We start from the raw sequence: 19,136 nt of genomic DNA on the forward strand, positions 1-19,136 counted from the left end.
TCACACTCACCTATGGTTCCCCCAAAATCTATATAAAAAGATCAACAACACCGTTTCATTAACAAAAAACTTTTTAATCAGCAATACGCGCTGATGTAACCGGTCCCTCCACTGAATTTACTCTACTGCTGAAATTCGGGTATTTCACGGTTCATAATGCCAAAATACTGGTCCAGACAATCATAGTCTTAAAAGCAAATGCTTCAGCATCACGTTTTTAAAAGGAATGGATTTTTTTTTTTAACAGTACCTGTGATGAACATTATCAGATCCCTCAAAGAATCTGCAGTAAAACCATTTATTACACTTCAGATTAAATATAAAGCTGGCCAATGACAGACACAGAGGGAGTTTAGGGTTTCATGGCTTCATTTCAGTGATGCTTCTGCCTTCAAAAAAATAAAATAAAATCAATATATTACCCAGTTGAACCATCCTATTCAGAGGGAACACAGCTCCGCCCCAAAAGGCATTTCCCAAATGATGGTCATGGCGATGCCATCTAATAAGATGTCCATGGTCTAATTGAAAAGGCACTTAAGAAACCAGATACAGAATATTGGCTCAAATCCGCATGGAAAAACTCGTCTGGACTAATAAAGAGCGAAGGGGGGAAAAAAAAATATAACAACCGTATACTGCTGAAGGGTGTAAGTGTTAAAAATACACTCATACCAGAAAGCAATTAAATCTTAAAAAAGAAAAAACCCACTCAGAATGGACCAAATGGTATAAATGAAGAGGTTCCGTGTTGGCAGACATTAATACAGTTCCTCTGATGATAATCATCATTACATGGTCATTGGCAAGTTTTTATAAAAGTTCCTGTGGTGGTTCTTTACTTTTCTTGGTAAGAGTCAGTTGAGTCCTGTTGCTGAGCTCACTTGGTCCTAACTTGGAACATCTGAGCGCCGAGGTGGGCATGGTTTGGAGGGAGCGGGTAGAGAGAGACAGAGAGAGAATAAGAGAGAGAGAGAGAGAGAGAGTAAGAGAGAGAGAGAGAGAGGTCCACCTCCCTCCACATCCACAGCAGCACAGAGGGCTTTGGTCCCTGGTCTCCTCCACAGAGAAGGCGAGGAGGAGGCTCCCTCACATGGCAGCGACTTCGATCTGGACGTAGAGCTGCCGCACCCCCACCTGCACGTTCGGCCAAAGAGAACAACAGACAAAACGCTTGAGTGTGACGAGCGTCTGAAAAACAGCGAGAGGCTGATGAGCAGCTCAGCACGTTATCTGGGCTCCAGACCACGTTTCCTGAAGGCAACTTATTACCACAAAAAAAAAAAAAACTGCATTTCATTCTAGTGCCAAGTACCACAGTTATCAATATAACAATTCTCCAGGCGTATTATACATCAACAAAAGCAGTGATTTGATGTCATAAAAATAGAATAAAGAGAACACGAGACCCGGGCATCGTGGGTGCGTCATGGCGCTCACCTGAGTGAAGATGTTGTGCGTCTGGCTGAGGATCCAGCGGGCGTCGGCGTCGGGGGCCACCAGCAGCTTCAGCGTGCCGATGTAGACGTCCGTGCAGAGCGTCCAGAAGTGCGGCTCCTGCAGGTTATACACGCCCTGCAGCTGCTGCACCTGCGGCCCCAAGCAGCGGACAACGTCGGGGACAATCCGGGTGGAGAGAGAGAGAAAAAAAAATTAATTGAAATAAAATGATATAAAGAGAGAGGCTGGAGTTTTTATTATATCAGATACAAAACACTGGAAAATCCTATTACACCACCGCCGCCACCACCACAGGACAGACAGACTAAACCCCAGACTGCATGACTGGTCTGGTGTCACTCGGGTGTGTCACCCTCCTGCCGGTGTGACTCACCCGCTGGTAGCACTCGGGCAGCGTGTGATCCAGGCTGGGCGGCGTCCTCTGCATCAGGATCCCGATGGACTGTCTGAGGAGGGGGACGACACTAGGAGAGAGAGAGAGAGATGGGGGGGGTAGAGGTCAGCAGGACTTCCTCCCTCCCGGGTTTCCTGTTCCCTTGGGACCGCCGTTATTAACCCGGCGGGCCCTGGAATGGCGAGTCGGGCCAAAGGGCGTGTTGTGCCGCAGAGCAGGGGTGGAGGTAAGGGGTCAGGCCAGACAATATGAATTTCACCACAATGAGGCGGCCCGCTCGCCCCGGGGAGGGACTGTTTATTATCCACCGGATAGCGGAGCTGGGGGGCCGAGACCTGTGTCAACAGCGACGATGTGACGGGTCCCGTTCCTGTTTATAATTTGTAGAAATAATCGCGAGGACGCCACCCACAGCGGCGTCTGGTCAGAGCACCTTGGTCTCGTGAAAGACGGTGGCGCGACGTTCCTGTGAGGTCATGGAGAGAGAGAGAGAGAGAGTGTGTGTGTGTGTGTGTGTGTGTGTGTGTGTGAGTGTGATCTAGGCTCTGAGAAACAGCAGCAGGAGGAAGGAGAAAGAACAGCAAAACTCACGAATCCTGGGAGTGACATTCATTCCCAAATCTGCTTTGTAACGATCACATGACCAGCTGGTGCCGCAATGACGTTGCCGAAGAACAGATTAAATATTTAAAACGTGAAAGCACCTCTCAGCACGAGTCGTTACCGCCACAACAGCCGTAAATCCAACACTCTGCCAATACATTAAAACCACTAAACCAAGGTATCTGGACATCAGGGTGACGTCCTTTCAAGTCCTCCATGAATCGAACAGCTCATGTCTGAAGACAACGTCCACAGATATTCCTCAAACCGAAACAACCTACAGGCATGTGGTTCATGTCAAAACATCCCCCTCCACAATGCTGCCTCCTTTTCCCATAGTGCATCCTGCTACTTTCTCTTCACAGGTAAATGAGGAGACATGTCCAATGCATGACCTGAAAGACCAGACCACCACAGGGGCTTCAGAACCAGCCGGAGGAAGATCCCAACCATTCACTAGATCAACAACGGAGCCGAACTAAACCTGGAAGCACTTTATCGTTTGGGGTTAAACGAGGGAAAGAACGTGCCACCGGGACAGGCCCCGCCCTCTGGCCAGGTCCACCACCACCACATGCGAAAGCCACGAGATCGTTCATGGGTGCGGCCTGGCAGCACCTCTCAGCAGTCACTCCTCCTCCTCCTGCTGCTGGAGTTTAAAAACCACGTCGTCGTCCCCCCACCCGTGTCAGGAACCCGTGTAATGGCCTTCATTCCCCACACCTCAGCATTCCCGGCCGGTAAAGTCCCTGCGGTCTGCTTAGTGTCGAGACGGGAGCGCCGCGGCCTGGGTTTAATGGACGCGGTTCTACTAAACAAGGCCGGTAACCAATCAGACGCAGGCGGCTGTTTATTCTTCCGGGATAAAGAACGGGGGCAATTTTACCCACGAATAATTTAGTCAATGAGAACGGCTGACGTTTTAGTCTCATTCTAGTCAGTAATGCAATTCTATTTATAACCCAGTCAAGGACCTGGTAGAACAGACAAGAACAACATTTACTTAAATTACTGTTACTTGATATGCTCGACATCCCCTCCAGACTCGGAAGACGCTCCCAATTGAAATCAAATTAACGCCACGACTACGGCAGGTGACCGAAACCGCAATATAATACCGCGACTAAACGAGAGTCTAGACATTTTAGCAGTTTTTATTTTTTTTGTAATTTTTGATGTAATTTTTATTAGTCAACAATATAACATGATACATTCCGTTATAGTCCCATCATTTATGTCTCGATTTAAATCACATCAAAAGGTATTTTATCATAAATGTTATTGATTCACGTGAATTCTGCACCAAGGGCAGCTGCCACCATTCCCGATCCACGTTACAGCCTGAGGACTGTGTACCTGTCACAGGGCGTCCCTGCGCTGCCCGCTCAGAAAACAGGAAATGCCCAGCGAACGGGAGCCAGCGCCGCTCTGACATCATGCCATTGTTCCCGCTCTTCCTGTGCGGCCTGGGATGTCGTACCGAGCAACTGGGACCACCTCACACCGGCCACGCCCCCACCCCCCAACACAGTGAAACTGAGTCACCGCGCTGCCTGTACTTCTCACACATCCAGAGTCAAGGTCACAGCCCCGACACACACACACACACACACACACACACTCAACTCTCACTCACAGCAGTATAACTGGGGGAAAGTACAGAACCAGTAGCCTGGACGTCAGCGGTGAGTCCTGCGGGCAGGATGTAGTTAACCATCCACCAACCGTCTGAACCGAGTTCAAGTCCATGATGCTGCCTACAGGGCTGTAAATGGAAGTTCTCCCTCTTACACCAACACACTACTAGCCAGTTACACTCCTGCACGCCCTCTCAGATCTGCAAATGAAACGAGACTTAAAAATTCCCTCTTCACGGGGTCTCCGATTCCAACCGACTCTGTTCTCCTTTGTTGTCCCTGGCTGGTGGGACAACTTGTCCTGCTCCATTCGACTAGCCGAGACTACCACCACCTTCAAGAAGCAGTTGAAAACTGCTTATCAGGGCTCTTAGTTTTGTAAACTCAAAATCTGTAGAAATTGAACGAGAATTGCTGGTGTCTTCGTCTTGTAAGTCGCTTTGGATAAAAGCGTCTGCTAAGTAAACAATAATAATTATTCCTTTTTTAAAATTTTGTGCAGTGTGTGCGTGTGTAGGTGTTAGATTAATAATAATAATAAACCGTTGAAGAGGTATCAGGATAAGGACAACTATGAACACTGAAGATTAAATTTAAAACTTCAACTGGTGTGAGCCACACAGAGAGAGGGGGCAGTGGTGGCCGTAATCAGAAGGTCGCAGGTTCGAATCCCGATCTGCCAAGGTGCCACTGAGCAAAGCACCGTCCCCACACACTGCTCCCCGGGCGCCTGTCATGGCCGCCCACTGCTCACTCAGGGTGATGGTTAAATGCAGAGGACAAATTTCACTGTGTGCACAGTGTGTCGTGCTGCTGTGTATCACATGTGACAATCACTTCACCACATTTACCAGACGCCCTTATCCAGAGTGACTTACAGGACAGTAGTTACAGAGACAGTCCCCCCCAGGAGACACTCAGGGTTAAGTGTCTTGTTCAGGGACACAATGGTAGTAAGTGGGACTTGAACCTGGGTCTTCCGGTTCATAAGCGTGTGTTTTACCCACTACGCTACTACCAACCTACTTCACCCCAGTGTAGGTGTGTGAGGTCACTGGTTTTAAATACACATAGTAGAGCGAATACAGAGCAGGCTGTGCACAAAAATAGAATAATATAAGAATTAAAGGGGAGGGGAGCATAAAAAAAATAAAATAAAATCTGTATTTGTGGTCACATGTGCAGGAAGGAGACATGTGTCATATGACAAGTGCAGCCCCGAATAGGCGGTGCCGGCCCGAAATAAAAACATCCACAAAGCTCCAAACCCCGCGGCCTGTCATTAAGGGAGTCGGGATCCAATCAAAGCGCAGAGAGCCGCGTCGGGCGCGGTGCCTCATTAAGAGTCGAGTCTCCGCCCCCCACAACAGAGACGACACAGCAGTCAGACCAGCTGCACAACAAACATCTGTCATTACACTACACCCCGGCGGCGGCAAGTCGGTCCCCCTAATTAAACGAGTCCCACCGGACCCGGTCTCCGGCCGACCCGCGTTCCTGGTCCTCCATAATGAACGGCAGATTCATTAAACGCCGAACGGTGAGGCCGACCGGAACACCCGACGTTCCCATGAAGACCAGACGAGCTCCGGGTTCTTCGGGCTCGAGTGTACAAAGCATGACGGAGGACCGGTTCCGGTTTCACGTGAGAGCCGCAGCTCGAAAACCTCCGCGGCGGCCAGCGGGCCAGCTTGCGCCGCATGGCAGCCATCATACGCAAGCCCCCTCAGAGAGAGAAGGGACGGGCAGAAATATCCACGATTCCCAGAGCAATGTGTGCTCATACGAAAAAAGAAAGACAAGAGAAAAGTAATTCTGGTTCAGTGGTAACTGCACGGAAGCTTGAACCCGTACACGGACCTTCAAGCAAACTTCAGTCGAATTGAAGGTGGTTGTTTTTGTCACTGTGATCCACCGCAGCAGGGTGTGGGGACGGTACCATGATCAGTGAAGTGAAGTGATTGTCACTTGTGATACACAGCAGCACAGCACGCGGTGCACACAGTGAAATGTGTCCCCTGCATTTAACCCATCGCCCTTGGTGAACGGTGGGCGGCCATGACAGGTGCCCGGGGAGCAGTGTGTGGGGACGGCGCTTTGCTCAGTGGCACCTTGGTGGCTCGGGATTGGGACCCGTAACCCTTCAGGTACGTGTCCACTTCCTTACCCGCTAGGCCACCGCTGATCAATATGTCTTTATCGGTGATATTTGCGAACGAGCAAGTCACGTGTCTGCCCCGTTCGGCGCTCCGGCCTCCTGTTGTCCCAATAAGCAGTCCGGACCCGGGTCCGGAGTCAACGTCGCACAAACTACATCCACCCGTCCACCAGCGGAGCAGCAGCAGGACGGGGGCCAGAGCACACAAGCTCCCAAAACCACAGAGCGTCCACTGGCCCCGCCCAGCGCCCCACCGCATCACCAATCACAGTCCGCTGCTGAGCCAAGCCACGTCTGTAAGGCACGCGAAACCGTCGTATAATAGCGGCCGGTGCAAAATACTAATCGAATCCACACACACACCATGTCACCATGACCGCGACCCTCTTCAAAGAGAAGTAGAGAAGAAGGAGAAGAGAACATCTGCACCCACGCCGCGAGTCGAGTTCACCAGTTTCCCCTGGTCCTCACTATTCCATCCGGTTAACGGTAATAAGAGCAGGCGGACCCTCCAGAAGCCACCGGTGTTCCCTCCACTCCGCTTAAAATCCAGAAGAACGAACGACAGCAAAGATGAAGAGAACAGCGAGAGGGGAGAATCCTGTCGCGGCGGCGTTTCCGTTCGCGCCGTCGACGAGGAGCTGCACGTTCACCGCTGACAGGAACCTCCGAGGTTCCCAGGAATTAGACGAGCTCCTGGATTTGGGCTCGAGCGTATAGAGCATGACGGAGGACCTCTGCATGAGGGCGTCTGATAAATGCAGTAAATGGAGGACCGGTTCTGGTTTCATATAAGATAAGATGAACCTTTATTAGTCCCACAAGCGGGATATTGCATCGTCATGGCAGAAAGTGGATAGATCAACGGTAAGATCAGCGAAAAAATGTAAAAAACATGAAAAAAAAACAAAAAACAAAACAATAAAGTAAAAGATGTACACAAAATATGGATGTATGTATTGGAAAATATATGTGTAAATGTATATGTGGAGTTGCGTTTACATATAAACGTATATGTAAACGTATATGGGGCGGCGGTGGCCTAGTGGTTAAGGAAGCGGCCCCGTAATCAGAAGGTTGCCGGTTCGAATCCCGATCTGCCAAGGTGCCACCGAGCAAAGCACCGTCCCCACACACTGCTCCCCGGGCGCCTGTCATGGCTGCCCACTGCTCACTCAGGGTGATGGGTTAAATGCAGAGGACAAATTTCACAGTGTGCACCGTGTGCTGTGCTGCTGTGTATCACACGTGACGATCACTTCACTTTTATCAAAATATGTATTTATCTACACAACGAAGGAGAAGGCTCCCACGTTCTCCAGAACTCCCGACCTTCAGTCATGACACCATGCAGGGAACAGGACCGCGTGACATGCGCTTCAACCCGCGGCCGCAGAAAAAAAAGACGACGGGCCTCGGCAGTGTAAACATGGCCGCTGCACGGAACGGCTGCCGGTGTCGCCACATGAGAGGCCAGAGCGCACGGCATTGTGGGACGTCCGCGCCGGCGCCACCCTCCGCTCGCCGGCTGGCCTGTAATTGGGGGGCTCACGAGAAAGCGGCCGCTGCCGGCCAGTTTGAAGTGGCTTTGAGGACGCGGCCGGGGCGGAGGGGCGTGGTCCGACCGACAGCGGGCGCCGCTACTGTGGACGCAGGGTGGGGTCGCGGATGGATCGCTGTGTTTTGATCAGAGCACATCCAACGTCACATTTTCTATTAAACTAAATTCAGAATAGAGAAGATGGGGTGAACTGTGACCCGACAACGGCACAGCTGCGGCACTGCCTTGTGTGTGTGTGTGTGTGTGTGTGTGTGTGTGTGTGGGCGTGCACGAGTCAACACTCACCTGATCCCGATGAGGATTGCGATGAGCATGGAGCAGATCGGATCGGCGATCATCAGATTGTACTTCTGCATGAGGATCGCGGAGATGATGACGCCGATGCTGCCCAGGGTGTCCGCCACGATGTGCAAGAAGACACCTGTCCACAAAAACACTCAAAGCCAGGCCAACCAACACAGAAACACACACGTGTATCCTATTTCTATTTTGTATTTACACACTCGCCTATGAACCAGAAGACCCAGGTTCAAACCCCACTTACTACCACTGTGCCCCTGACCAGGACACTTAACCTCCAGTCTCCAGGGGGGACTGTCCCTGTAACTACTAATTGTAAGTCACTCTGGATAAGAGTGTCTGATAAAATGCTGTAAATGTAAAAAAAGACCATGAAAAATTATTAAAAATCGTTTTAGAATTTCAAACCTTTGTTGACTTTCACTGGGCATACTTATGTGGTGCATGAAAATGCATGAATTTTTCATACCTTTGTACGACTAGATATTAAGAAACCTTGAAGTGTGTGTGTGTTTAAATGATTTGATCGGTTTCTTTATATCTAGTAATTAAATCATTAAAACACACACTTCAAACACACAGCATGCACATCTCTCAGCAACTCCAGAGCGACTTACAATCAGTAGTTACAGGGACAGTCCCCCCCCGGAGACACTCAGGGTTAAGTGTCCTGCACAGGGACACGATGGTAGTAAGTGGGATTTGAACCTGGCTCTTCTGGTTCATAGGCGAGTGTGTTACCCACTAGACTACTAGCACCACTAGGCTAATACCATATTTTCCCGTTGACTGGGATTCACACCGGCCCGCTACATTACTATATTCTCCAAAGGGACTATCAGTGGTCAAAACACACACACACACACACACACACACACACACACACACAAACGGGTACAAGCCCCTCGCCGTTTACTCCGGCCACGTCACGGCGGGCAAAAAGAAGCGCCGTGGCCAGCGATCCGTAAGCACAGAGGAGCCCACGGGCGACCTTTTGCACCGTCGCCCCGCCTCCTCCTCCTTTCATCGCCCCCTCCCCGGCGGTGGCCTCCCGAAAGACCCGCGCTCTCTCCCCCTCCTCTCTCTCTCTCTCTGGCTCTGTGTGCCGGGGTGAAGTGGACAAGCCACTTTCTCTTCTCCGTCCTTTCCCACAGATCCAGGGACAAAAGCAGTTTAAAGTGACGGCGCTTCAGAAGGCCCTATTCTATCCTCGCCAGGCCGTTAACCCCCCCGTGGCCACGGCTACGCCGCGCCCCCCCGGGCAATAAATCACGCACCGGTTTCTGAATGACGAGCTGGAGTCTCAGAATCAAACAAGACGGAATCTGCGGAATTCTGAGCCGATGACGGAGAGCCGTGCCGAAACCACACCACTCGTTCGATCGGTTCCACGCGCGAGCGACTGTTATTACGCAATTCCAGCAGAAAATTACAGAATTCCACCCTTACAGCGGAACAAAAGCTGGTAGAAGTGGCAGAACAACTCTTTTGTAGGAGCGTATGTGACCACCACAAACAAACAAGTCAAAAACAATATCAGAAGCAGAGAAAAGAAGCGCGAGCCGCTCACGCAACAAATCAGCTGATTCAAAACGCGATTTTATTATGGTGGTTGTAGTTCACTATGCAAGTGGGAACAACTTTTTTTGTATTCCAATTTTCCAATGTTTATTTGATACATTTTTTTGTCGTGAAGCACTTTTAATTTTCAAAAGGAAGAATGCATGATATTGTGAAATAGTTCTTTGCATTATTTACATATTACACTATGATATGGGACATGTTTGTAATGGAAAACATGGTATTCAGAAGAATAAAAATTTTGGGAATTTAGGGAAAAAGAAAACTGATATTATAGGGCCCTAAAAGTTGGATCACGGGTTTGAACGTCAACCACCTCACTACAACAGCTCCTACATGCCAGTGTCCCTCAAGGTTCACAGCAGGGGTCTCGTGGCACAAAAACATATCCTACCATACGCCACGGCACTCACAGTATAACTAGTCATTTAGCCGTGGCTGGTTGAAAACAGGAGGAGGAATCGCTTCTGGGTCCATTTTACAACTACAAGTTTGCAAAAACTCTACCTGAACAGCTGTGAAATGAGCACTAGAACATTCACTCATATAGCACCACCCAGTGGACAGCTGTATAAACCACACACACACACACACACACACACACACACACCACCTACCTTCCAAAATCTGCTTGCTGGACCCGGCTGTATGTTCATGGTTATCTGAAACAAAACATTTAAGACTTCAATTGATTATTATAAATTAGTCCCCCTCCCAGAATTTGTGATGTTGCGATTGCATCAATTCATCCAATTCATCATTCAACAAATTCATCCAATCCACGCTAATTATTCGTGTCGAATCACCAACTTTTGTCGCGAATAATGCAAGATGTTTCAAACAGATGACGACCGCACGGCCGGATATTTACCATGGCAGTGTTCTTCGTATGAATGGCCATGGCTGTGCCCGTGCTCATGACTGTGCCCGTGGCTGTGTTTGGACTCGTGGCTGTGTCCGTGGCCGCCGTGGCTATGCCCACCGTGGCTGTGCCCACCGTGGCCTGCGCTGCCATTGAACAGAGAGTGGCTGTGACCGTGACCTGCAAGTGAGAGGAAGTCTCAATCAGACTGACTGCATGATCCTCGAGACCCCTAAACTTTGTTAAGTTCGTTGTACGGTGTCTTTTTGCACTATTTAGCATTGATAAACAGTGATTTCGAGGAAATTTCAAGGAATTGAGTAGTAAAAATGTTCAGCAAATAATTTGAGATCAGATCTCTACTGTATCGCAGTCTTACCCTCGCCTCCATGGGAGTGGCCATGGCCTCCATGCTGGAAAACAAATATCCCCACCAGGTTGACCAGCAGCCCAGCAATGGACACAGGAAGTAGACGCTCATGGTGCACGTCAGGTGGCTCCAGCGCCCTCTACAGGAGGGAATGGCACAGAATTCAGAACATAAATGCAAAATGCCTTCCCTTGCTTACAATTACGGCATCTATCAGACGCCCTTTTCCAGAGCGCCTTACAGTCAGTAGTTACAGGGACAGTCCCCCCGGAGACACTCAGGGTTAAGTGCTCTAAATCAATTTTCTAAGTTCACATCTGATAAAATCACTCAGATAATATCTACAGGCAATTCAACCACCTGTCCGCTAGATCCAATCCCTTCTGCAAAGATACAAACCATCTCCCCTGACCTCACCCCTTTCATTGCTTACATCATAAACGGCTTACTCTCATCTGGCCATGTACCATCTGCCTTTAAAAAAGCCAGGGTTCTTCCAATCCTGAAGAAACCCACCGCTGATCCTACAGATATCAACAACTACAGACCAGTTTCCCTTCTCTCATTTCTTTCTAAAAATCTTGAGCGCTGTGTCTACAATCAGCTATCACTTCATCTATCACAGAAGAACCTCCTGGATCCTAACCAGTCTGCCTTCAGAACAGCTCTTTCAACAGAGACTGCCCTTCTAGCTGTTACCGAGCAGCTACATGCAGCCAGATTGGCAAAACGGTCATTGGTTCTTATTCTCCTCGACCCCTCTGCAGCATCTGACACAGTTAACCACAAGACTCTCTTGTCAATCCTGAAGAGGCTTTGAATTCGGGGCTCAGCATGGCAGTGGTTTGCTTCCTACTTTGATGAGCAATCCACCAAAGGATCCACCTCTACCTCACGTAGTCTCGCCACTGGTGTCCCTCAAGGTTCGGTGCTAGGTCAAGATCATGCTATTTACCTGGACAACTCACAGCTCTCTCCTTCTACAACAGCCCGCAACCTTGGAGTAACAATAGACCAACAACCAACTCTCCTTCTTGACTCACATCAGCAGTCTTTCCCGCTCATGTAGATTCCTTCTATACAATATCAGACGAATCCGCCCTTATCTGTCAACCCAGGCCACCCAGATCCTGGTTCAGTCCTTAGTAATCTCAAGACTGGACTACTGTAACTCCCTTCTAGCTGGTCTACCACTATGTACCATTCGACCTCTACAACTCATACAAAATGCAGCAGCATGACTGATCTTCAACCTTCCCAAATTCTCCCACACCGCCCCTCTGCTACGTTCCCTCCACTAGCTCCCAGTAGCTGCACGCATCAGGTTCAAAATACTGATGCTGGCCTACAAAGCCAAACATGGAGTAGCCCCATCCTACCTCACAGCCCTTGTTACACCTCACACTGCACCTCGTATACTCCGAGCCTCCAGTACTGCTCGCCTGGTCCCTCCATCTCTGAAGGTAAAAGGAAGACGCTCATCTAGACTCTTCTCCATCTTGGCCCCTCGGTGGTGGAATGAACTTCCCCTCGAGGTCAGAACAGCTCAGTCACTGAGCACCTTCAAACTGCAGCTCAAGACCTTCCTCTTTAGAGAATATTTAGATGAACTTGTAACCTTCTTATTTTCTAACATGTATAGAAACTAGAACAGAGTGAATAAAAAGGTTGTATTCATAGTTGGGGGTCCTAGTGAACCAGAACTGATCACTTCATCCATGGTAACATGGAAGCACGATGTAAGTTGCTCTGGATAAGGGCGTCTGCTAAATGCCTTAAATGCAAATGTAAGTGTCTTGCTCAGGAACACAGTGGTAGTAAGAGGGGTTTGAACCTGGGACTTCTGGTTCATAGGTGAGTGTGTTACCCAGTAGGCATCTCCAACCCACACTTATGTAGTGAGTATGGTCTCCATTAGCTTTTCTGTCTAAAATGAAGACATTGTGATGTTCTCGGACATACCTCTACTCCTTCGGAGAAGATAAAGAATGCGGTGAAGATGAGGAAGAGGCCGTTGACGAACCCCGCCAACACTTCCGCCCTCACGTACCTGCAACACACAGGCACAGTCCAAAAAGCTCCTCCACATGCAGCTGCTGCCACGTCGCAATACGCCACGGGTGACAAAAGACCTTTCCGGGTCTGAGTGATGGCTGGAGGTAGTGCTCTTACCCGTAAGAAAATGAGTCGTTGGACCTCCACCGAGAAATGACTGAGGCTGCTAGACCCGCCAGGAGCGCCGTGCAGTCAAAGAACATGTGAAAGGAATCTGATATCAAGCCTAAACTGAGGGATAAGGGAACAGGAAGGAAAACTCCTAAGACACAGCAGATGGACCAACGTGCAGAGTCATTTATCACCGCTTCAAATCAGCAGCGAGGAAATAAAACCAACGTGAATGCAGTGAAATCGCTTGCAATTTGTACATGACAACCTCATATCGCCTAAGTAATTACACCAGGCTCGTCGATGCGTGGGAGATGTTCCGATGTGCAACGGTCTGCACTTCTTGGAGAATCGGATGCAGGACTTGTCACTTTGTACAGTTCAACACAATCCAGCCAGCCAGCTACAGCATGTTTGTTTGTTTTTTTTTTTGCTGTTGCTGGTCCTACAGTCACATGATTTACTACAGGCAGTCTCCACATCTCCAAACGCAGCTCGAAAGTCTTTTTCCGCACAGTTCCTCCTCCGTTTCATGAAAACAAGGAAGTTCTGCAATAAGACTGGCAGCGCTGTACAGGATCAATTTGACTTTTTTTGCGCACTAGACAAAACATTCCAGGGTTATAGCAGGACTGGCGTGTCTACGAATTAATTATCCACCGGCATTTTAAAAATCAAGCTTACTTCAGACCGGTTTGAGAGGACGGTCAACAGATGACCAGATCCAAAGGTAAACCACGACCTGTTGGCCTTAAGGTTCAATTCTCTTAAATCCGCGAAGGATCCACCATGTTTACACTCGGAGGGTTTAATGGTAATTTGTCGAGGCGTGGTTCCTCCTCTAACTACTGACTTTAGGACAGGTGCGTGACGTCACTGCTGCGGCCCAGTCGCGCTGTTAACTCTTTAAATCGGGTCGAGGCTCAACGGGAGGGAGTAAAAAAGGGGGAAATAAAATACACGCGTGGGTGTAAGAGATGTCCTGCCACGCCACCTTAAAAAACACACACAGAACCACGCCGCCGTTCGAGGCTACGTGGCATGTCCCGGCTTCCCGGTGGCGGCGCGTCGGCCACACGCTTACCTGTTACTCCATATGCCGTAGAGCAGCTCCACGAACGCGAACGACAGGTTCAGGCAGAGGAAGAAGAAGAGATTCCGAGAGGTCTTGTCGGCGAGGATCGACCTGCGAACAGAAGCGCAGTCTGGAGTCGCGGCTGTCCGAGCAGCAAGCTGCGTGCAGCACGTTTTACGGTGCAACAAAAAATCATCATCATCATCATCATCATAAAATAAAAGCACCAATAATAATAATAATATGGTACGCAAAAAAAATACAAATCCTCGCTCGGGACGGGCCGGACGGCTGACGTTAGCCGCTTGAAGTTGTTAGCTCACACGTCGGGGTAATGAGAGCGTGGGGACCGACGAAAGACAGGCGATTACCAACAACCGACAAAAACCGCCGTGAAACGATGCATTCGCTCGAAAAGTTTCTCGTTCGTCCCCCTTTTAAAAAAAAAGTTTCAGCTTCCCAGAAGACTTCTGCGGGTTTGCGGTGCGGGGTGGCTAGCATTAGCAACCGACGCGGCTCAACGCCACCGTGACACGTCACGTGGAAAATGTCAGCGGATCCTGCGAGCCGAAATGTATTTTATTTAGTGAATGAAGAAAAAAACATATATTTCTATTTTTTTACACTGTCTAGAGCGACCGAATGACAAACTGGATGACATAAGCTAATGCTACATGCTAGCGTTAGCCTGCCTGGAGGAGACGAGCGTCTACCTGAACCACCCGGACAGCTTGTGGACGAAGTTGAACTTGGCCGGCTTGTACTCGTCATCTTTGACGGATAAAGGCAACATCTTAGCCGGCAGCCACACGCCGTGAAGTGGGATCGCCAGTCGGGAGCGGACGGGTTCTGCTGCTCGACTGGCCGGTGCACGGTTCGCGGCGGCGCGCTTCCGGTCAGCAGGGGGCGCTGATGTGACGCCGGCGGCGACCGCACGAGTCTAATCGAGCGTGTTAAGAACATTAACTGGAGTCTGAAATATTTCCTGAACGGCCCCTCATAGGGTTGCACTCGAGTTGTAATGCATTGTTTAGGATGCATATGTACCATAAACAGTTCTGTGACGTGGGGGTCAACTGAGGTCAGCAGGGGGCGCTGCTATGACGCCGGCGGCGACCGCATGCGTCTAATCGTTAAGAATATTAACCGGGTTGTCTGTGAAGATTCTCAGTTATCCATGTAAAAATGGTCTGAAAGTAGAGTCGTGGCAACTGGACTTTCCTTCTTTAAGGTAGATACGTTTCATTCTCCATCCACAGAACTTTGTCAATCTGAGGGAAGTTGGCTTGTGATCACAAATGTACCCTCCAGGTTGGTTTCACCCCACTCCTGCCTTGAATGGGCTTGTTAAGTGAAACAAAAGCCGGGGAAGGGGGTGGGTAGATGTGACAGTGCTCACTGTTAAGACAGTCATTAAGTGTGACCAACCTGGTGGACGTGTGAATTGGGCCTGATTTTCCTGGGGATGGATGAAAGGGCAGCATTATAGGCTGAAGATAAGTTATGTCTGAGGCCTCCACCTCTCAAACCACCTATCTTCTCTGTCCAATATTCGTCTGACTGGGTTGCACTCGAGTTGTGATGTATTGTATAGGATGCATATGTACCATAAACATTTCTGTGGTCAAGTGAGGTCAGCATGCGGCCTGCGTGCATTTAGCCAGCTAATGATCAAATGATAATCAAGACAAACAGGAAAGACAAAACCAATGATTTTTACGACATTTATCAGACGCCCCTTATCCAGAGCGATTTACAATCAGTAGTTACAGGGACAGTCCCCCCCTGGAGCAACTTAGGGTTAAGTGTCTTGTTCAGGGACACAATGGTAGTAAGCGGGATTTGAACCTGGGTTTTCTGGTTCATAGGCGAGTGTGTTAACCACTAGGCTATCACCACCTAGTATAATAAGTGTAATCTTATTACATTTTCATAATCTGTGTTTTCAGAATATGACCCGATCAGAATCAACAGAATCACGGGCTCCGCCCATTCCAATAATTCACACAGACAGGCCCACACAATGCATGGATTCAAAACTTGCTAACATAAAAACATTGAAAAGGTGTTTGAAAGGCTGAAACGTCAAACGTCCTTTCCATATGCAGCACACAGTGTAGATCACTAGATGTCACCCAAGGAACGCTATAGTCAGCCAGCCTGTTCTGAGAAATTAGAAATGCACAAAAATCTCAGCAAGTCACACTTTCCTGAACAACATTTTCACCACAAAGCATTCCATCTCACAGACACGTCCCAGTCAAATGAAATGGAAAGGGAGTTGATTTAGTCCCATATAAGCATGAACTGTAGTGAATCTATGTTTGCCTACAGGTGGGGGATTCGTTCAAAATTTGCAACAACCCCAGGAATAAGGAGTTTAGAGTAGAACAGGGCAGAATGACCTCTCGTAACAACCCTCCTAAACTAGAGATCGCAGTCATGGTTCATGCGATGCCTGACAACTAATGCACTCTGTCAATGGACATCTCTCTGAAAAAAAATGATAAAGGATTAAAAAATGCTGAACAAACAAGCTTTACTACCATAAGAATAGAAACGTTCCCATGGTAACAGGCTCCTCAGGCCCAAATGCGCAAGAGAGTTGTGCATTTCACAAGGTGGCTTATAAACTACCTAATACGAGTTCACCACTCTAAATGCATTTAATGCAAACTAGCACTTAGACCATGATGTTGGCGTTTTATTAAAATTTTTTTTTAACAATATCTGGGTCAAGAACAGACCTTCAAAGTAACACAAATCTTCAAAGACGAGCACGACTCTTGGTTGAATTGAATAATGAATATGTATTATTGCTTTGCATGCGACCGTGATAATGGGACTGCTGTTATTAATGGATATCTCACAACTCTGTGGCTTGGCAAATAGGTGCTTGTCCAGCAACAGAAAGGATCTGAGATCTCATTGAAATTCTGCTCCCTTACCTTCCTCATAATGCCAACAAAGCCCTGAAAAGAAACACCGCTTTTTAAAATTCCACTTATGCAAGCACAAGATGCTGTAGTACAATATGTGCTGTGATCTGAGTCACAAAAAAAAAAAAAAACTCTGACCAACGCTGACCAAAACTTTGGCCGAAATCTCAAGATTGTGAAGGATTCAAAGGGCGTTCTGATAAAAGCAGGGCCTTCGTGGGCTGTAAACAAAAACCACATGACAGAACAGACAGTAGGGCATTATGTGGGTGCATAGTCAGGGGGATGAACTGAAGCACAACAAGCGTCACATAAATCCCTCTGCCGTTGTTTATTTGTGTGTGTGTGTGTGTGTGTGTGTGTGTGTGTGTGTGTGTGTAATATCCAGAGTGACTTACAGTAGTTACAGGGAAACAATGGTAGAAGGTGGGGCTTGAACCTGTGACCTTCTGGTTCATAGGTGAGTGTCTAACCCACTAGGCTACTACCATTTTTGGTTAAATATAGTTTTTACAATCACATTCCTTCATTTTAACACCTTGCCTCGTAAGTTTTATTTTTATTATTATTAAATTATTATTATTTTTTTGCGATTACAGGATAACACGAAATGAGAAGCCCCTCCTACTCACCTGACAACCGTCTCATTGCTGTTGCTTAGCAACAATACCAACGAGTATCTTTTCATCTGGGACGTTTTGTGTGTGCGTACAAGTCATTAACACAAAGAGCTAAATTGTTTAATAATTGAATTGCATTTAACTGAATAATGAATGCCGTGGATTGACTGACGCTCATTATTTTCGCTTCATTTGCTTCACTGAAAATGAAGTGGGAGGATGCAAGTTTAACATCAGAGGACTGTTATGCTCCTACAGAAACAAAAATCCCCTGCTTTTCCACGCAGGGACCCAGCTGGCTGCCTTATGTTTCTGTGAAATAACCCTCATTTTTAAGAATTCTTTTATATCCTCATTTGAAGCTCAGTTACCAGAGACCCAGATGACCAAAATCCACATTTCACCAACTGGAGTACCATGAAGAGTGAAAAGTTCTTGCCCCCTAGTTTGTCTTGATTGTATTTTCCTCTATTCCTCTTATCTGTCATCACACCTTTGAAACCATGCTGCAAGCCTAACATCCCATGGGATTCAGATCTGCTCCAAAAAAAACTTTCTTTTTCAAAATGAGTTCCTGCTATGTTTTACGCAGATTTCCTGCACCCCCCTGCTGAGTATAGTTTTGGGGGAATCTGAAAGCCTAGAGGGGGGGCAACACAGTTTTCCTATTATTATTCAGACTGCAGATGAGCTCAGGCGCTCTGCTGAGAATTTCCACCGTTGTAGTTCTGTCTACACTTGGATGGAGGGAGCGTGCATTAATGCCGCGAAGAGCGGATTCCGAGGGCTGGGAACACGCCGGGTCACGTGTGTTGTGCGCGCGCGTGTGTAAATTACACGCAAGATTAGATTCTGCCGTGTCGGAGAAAGAAGGAGACAATGTAGGGACAACAGAAAATGCTGATATTAGCTGATAATTTGCGAGGTTTCTGAGAGGTTAGAGGATGTTCCCTACGAATCCGCAGCCCGCGGGTCAGCCAACATCTGCAGGACCTGGGGGTCCGTTCCAGAAATATTCTTATCGCATGGTGGTAATCAAACAAACTCAACAGCTATTAAGCAGACTCTCTCCAGCAAGACTCTCAAGAAGAAACACACAAACAAGCCGCCCTCCCGCTGCCCGGAAATGCCGACAAGTTCAGTCGGGTGAAAGTGACGAGAGCCAGCAGAAATCCCAGACAAGATGTTCCTCTTCTGATGGACAACATCCTTCTGCCTAATAAAACAGATGTCTATGTTACCAAGTGACACCTCTAAATGAGACCTTACATGAAAAAAAGCTGGAAAAGAACTGAATGTTTCACGGTGCACACAGTGAAATTTGTCCTCTGCATTTAACCCATCACCCTGAGTGAGCAGTGGGCAGCCATGTGGGGACAATGCTTTGCTCAGTGGCACCTCGGCGGATC

General features: G+C 48.2%; 1 protein-coding gene across 2 annotated transcripts; it reads right to left on the reverse strand.

The window, feature by feature from the left end:
• Positions 1-53: 53 nt before the first annotated feature.
• On the reverse strand, positions 54-15,063 carry slc30a7 (solute carrier family 30 member 7). Of its 2 annotated transcripts, XM_029001260.1 has the most exons (11): positions 14,882-15,063; positions 14,178-14,279; positions 13,100-13,213; positions 12,890-12,977; positions 10,937-11,066; positions 10,567-10,737; positions 10,313-10,357; positions 8,100-8,235; positions 1,835-1,925; positions 1,441-1,590; positions 54-1,137 (listed from the first exon to the last, which is right to left on the reverse strand). In XM_029001260.1, exons 1-11 carry the CDS (start codon positions 14,959-14,961, stop codon positions 1,090-1,092), a joined length of 1,155 nt encoding a protein of 384 aa, XP_028857093.1. In that variant the 5' UTR covers positions 14,962-15,063; the 3' UTR covers positions 54-1,089. The 2 variants fall into 2 exon arrangements, with proteins under 2 accessions (XP_028857093.1, XP_028857094.1); XM_029001261.1 differs by lacking the exon at positions 14,882-15,063 and having other exon boundaries at positions 13,100-13,208.
• Between the last annotated feature and the right edge of the window lie 4,073 nt (positions 15,064-19,136).

This window comes from Denticeps clupeoides, chromosome 13, assembly GCF_900700375.1.
Source record: "Denticeps clupeoides chromosome 13, fDenClu1.1, whole genome shotgun sequence".
Classification (NCBI taxonomy): domain Eukaryota; kingdom Metazoa; phylum Chordata; class Actinopteri; order Clupeiformes; family Denticipitidae; genus Denticeps; species Denticeps clupeoides.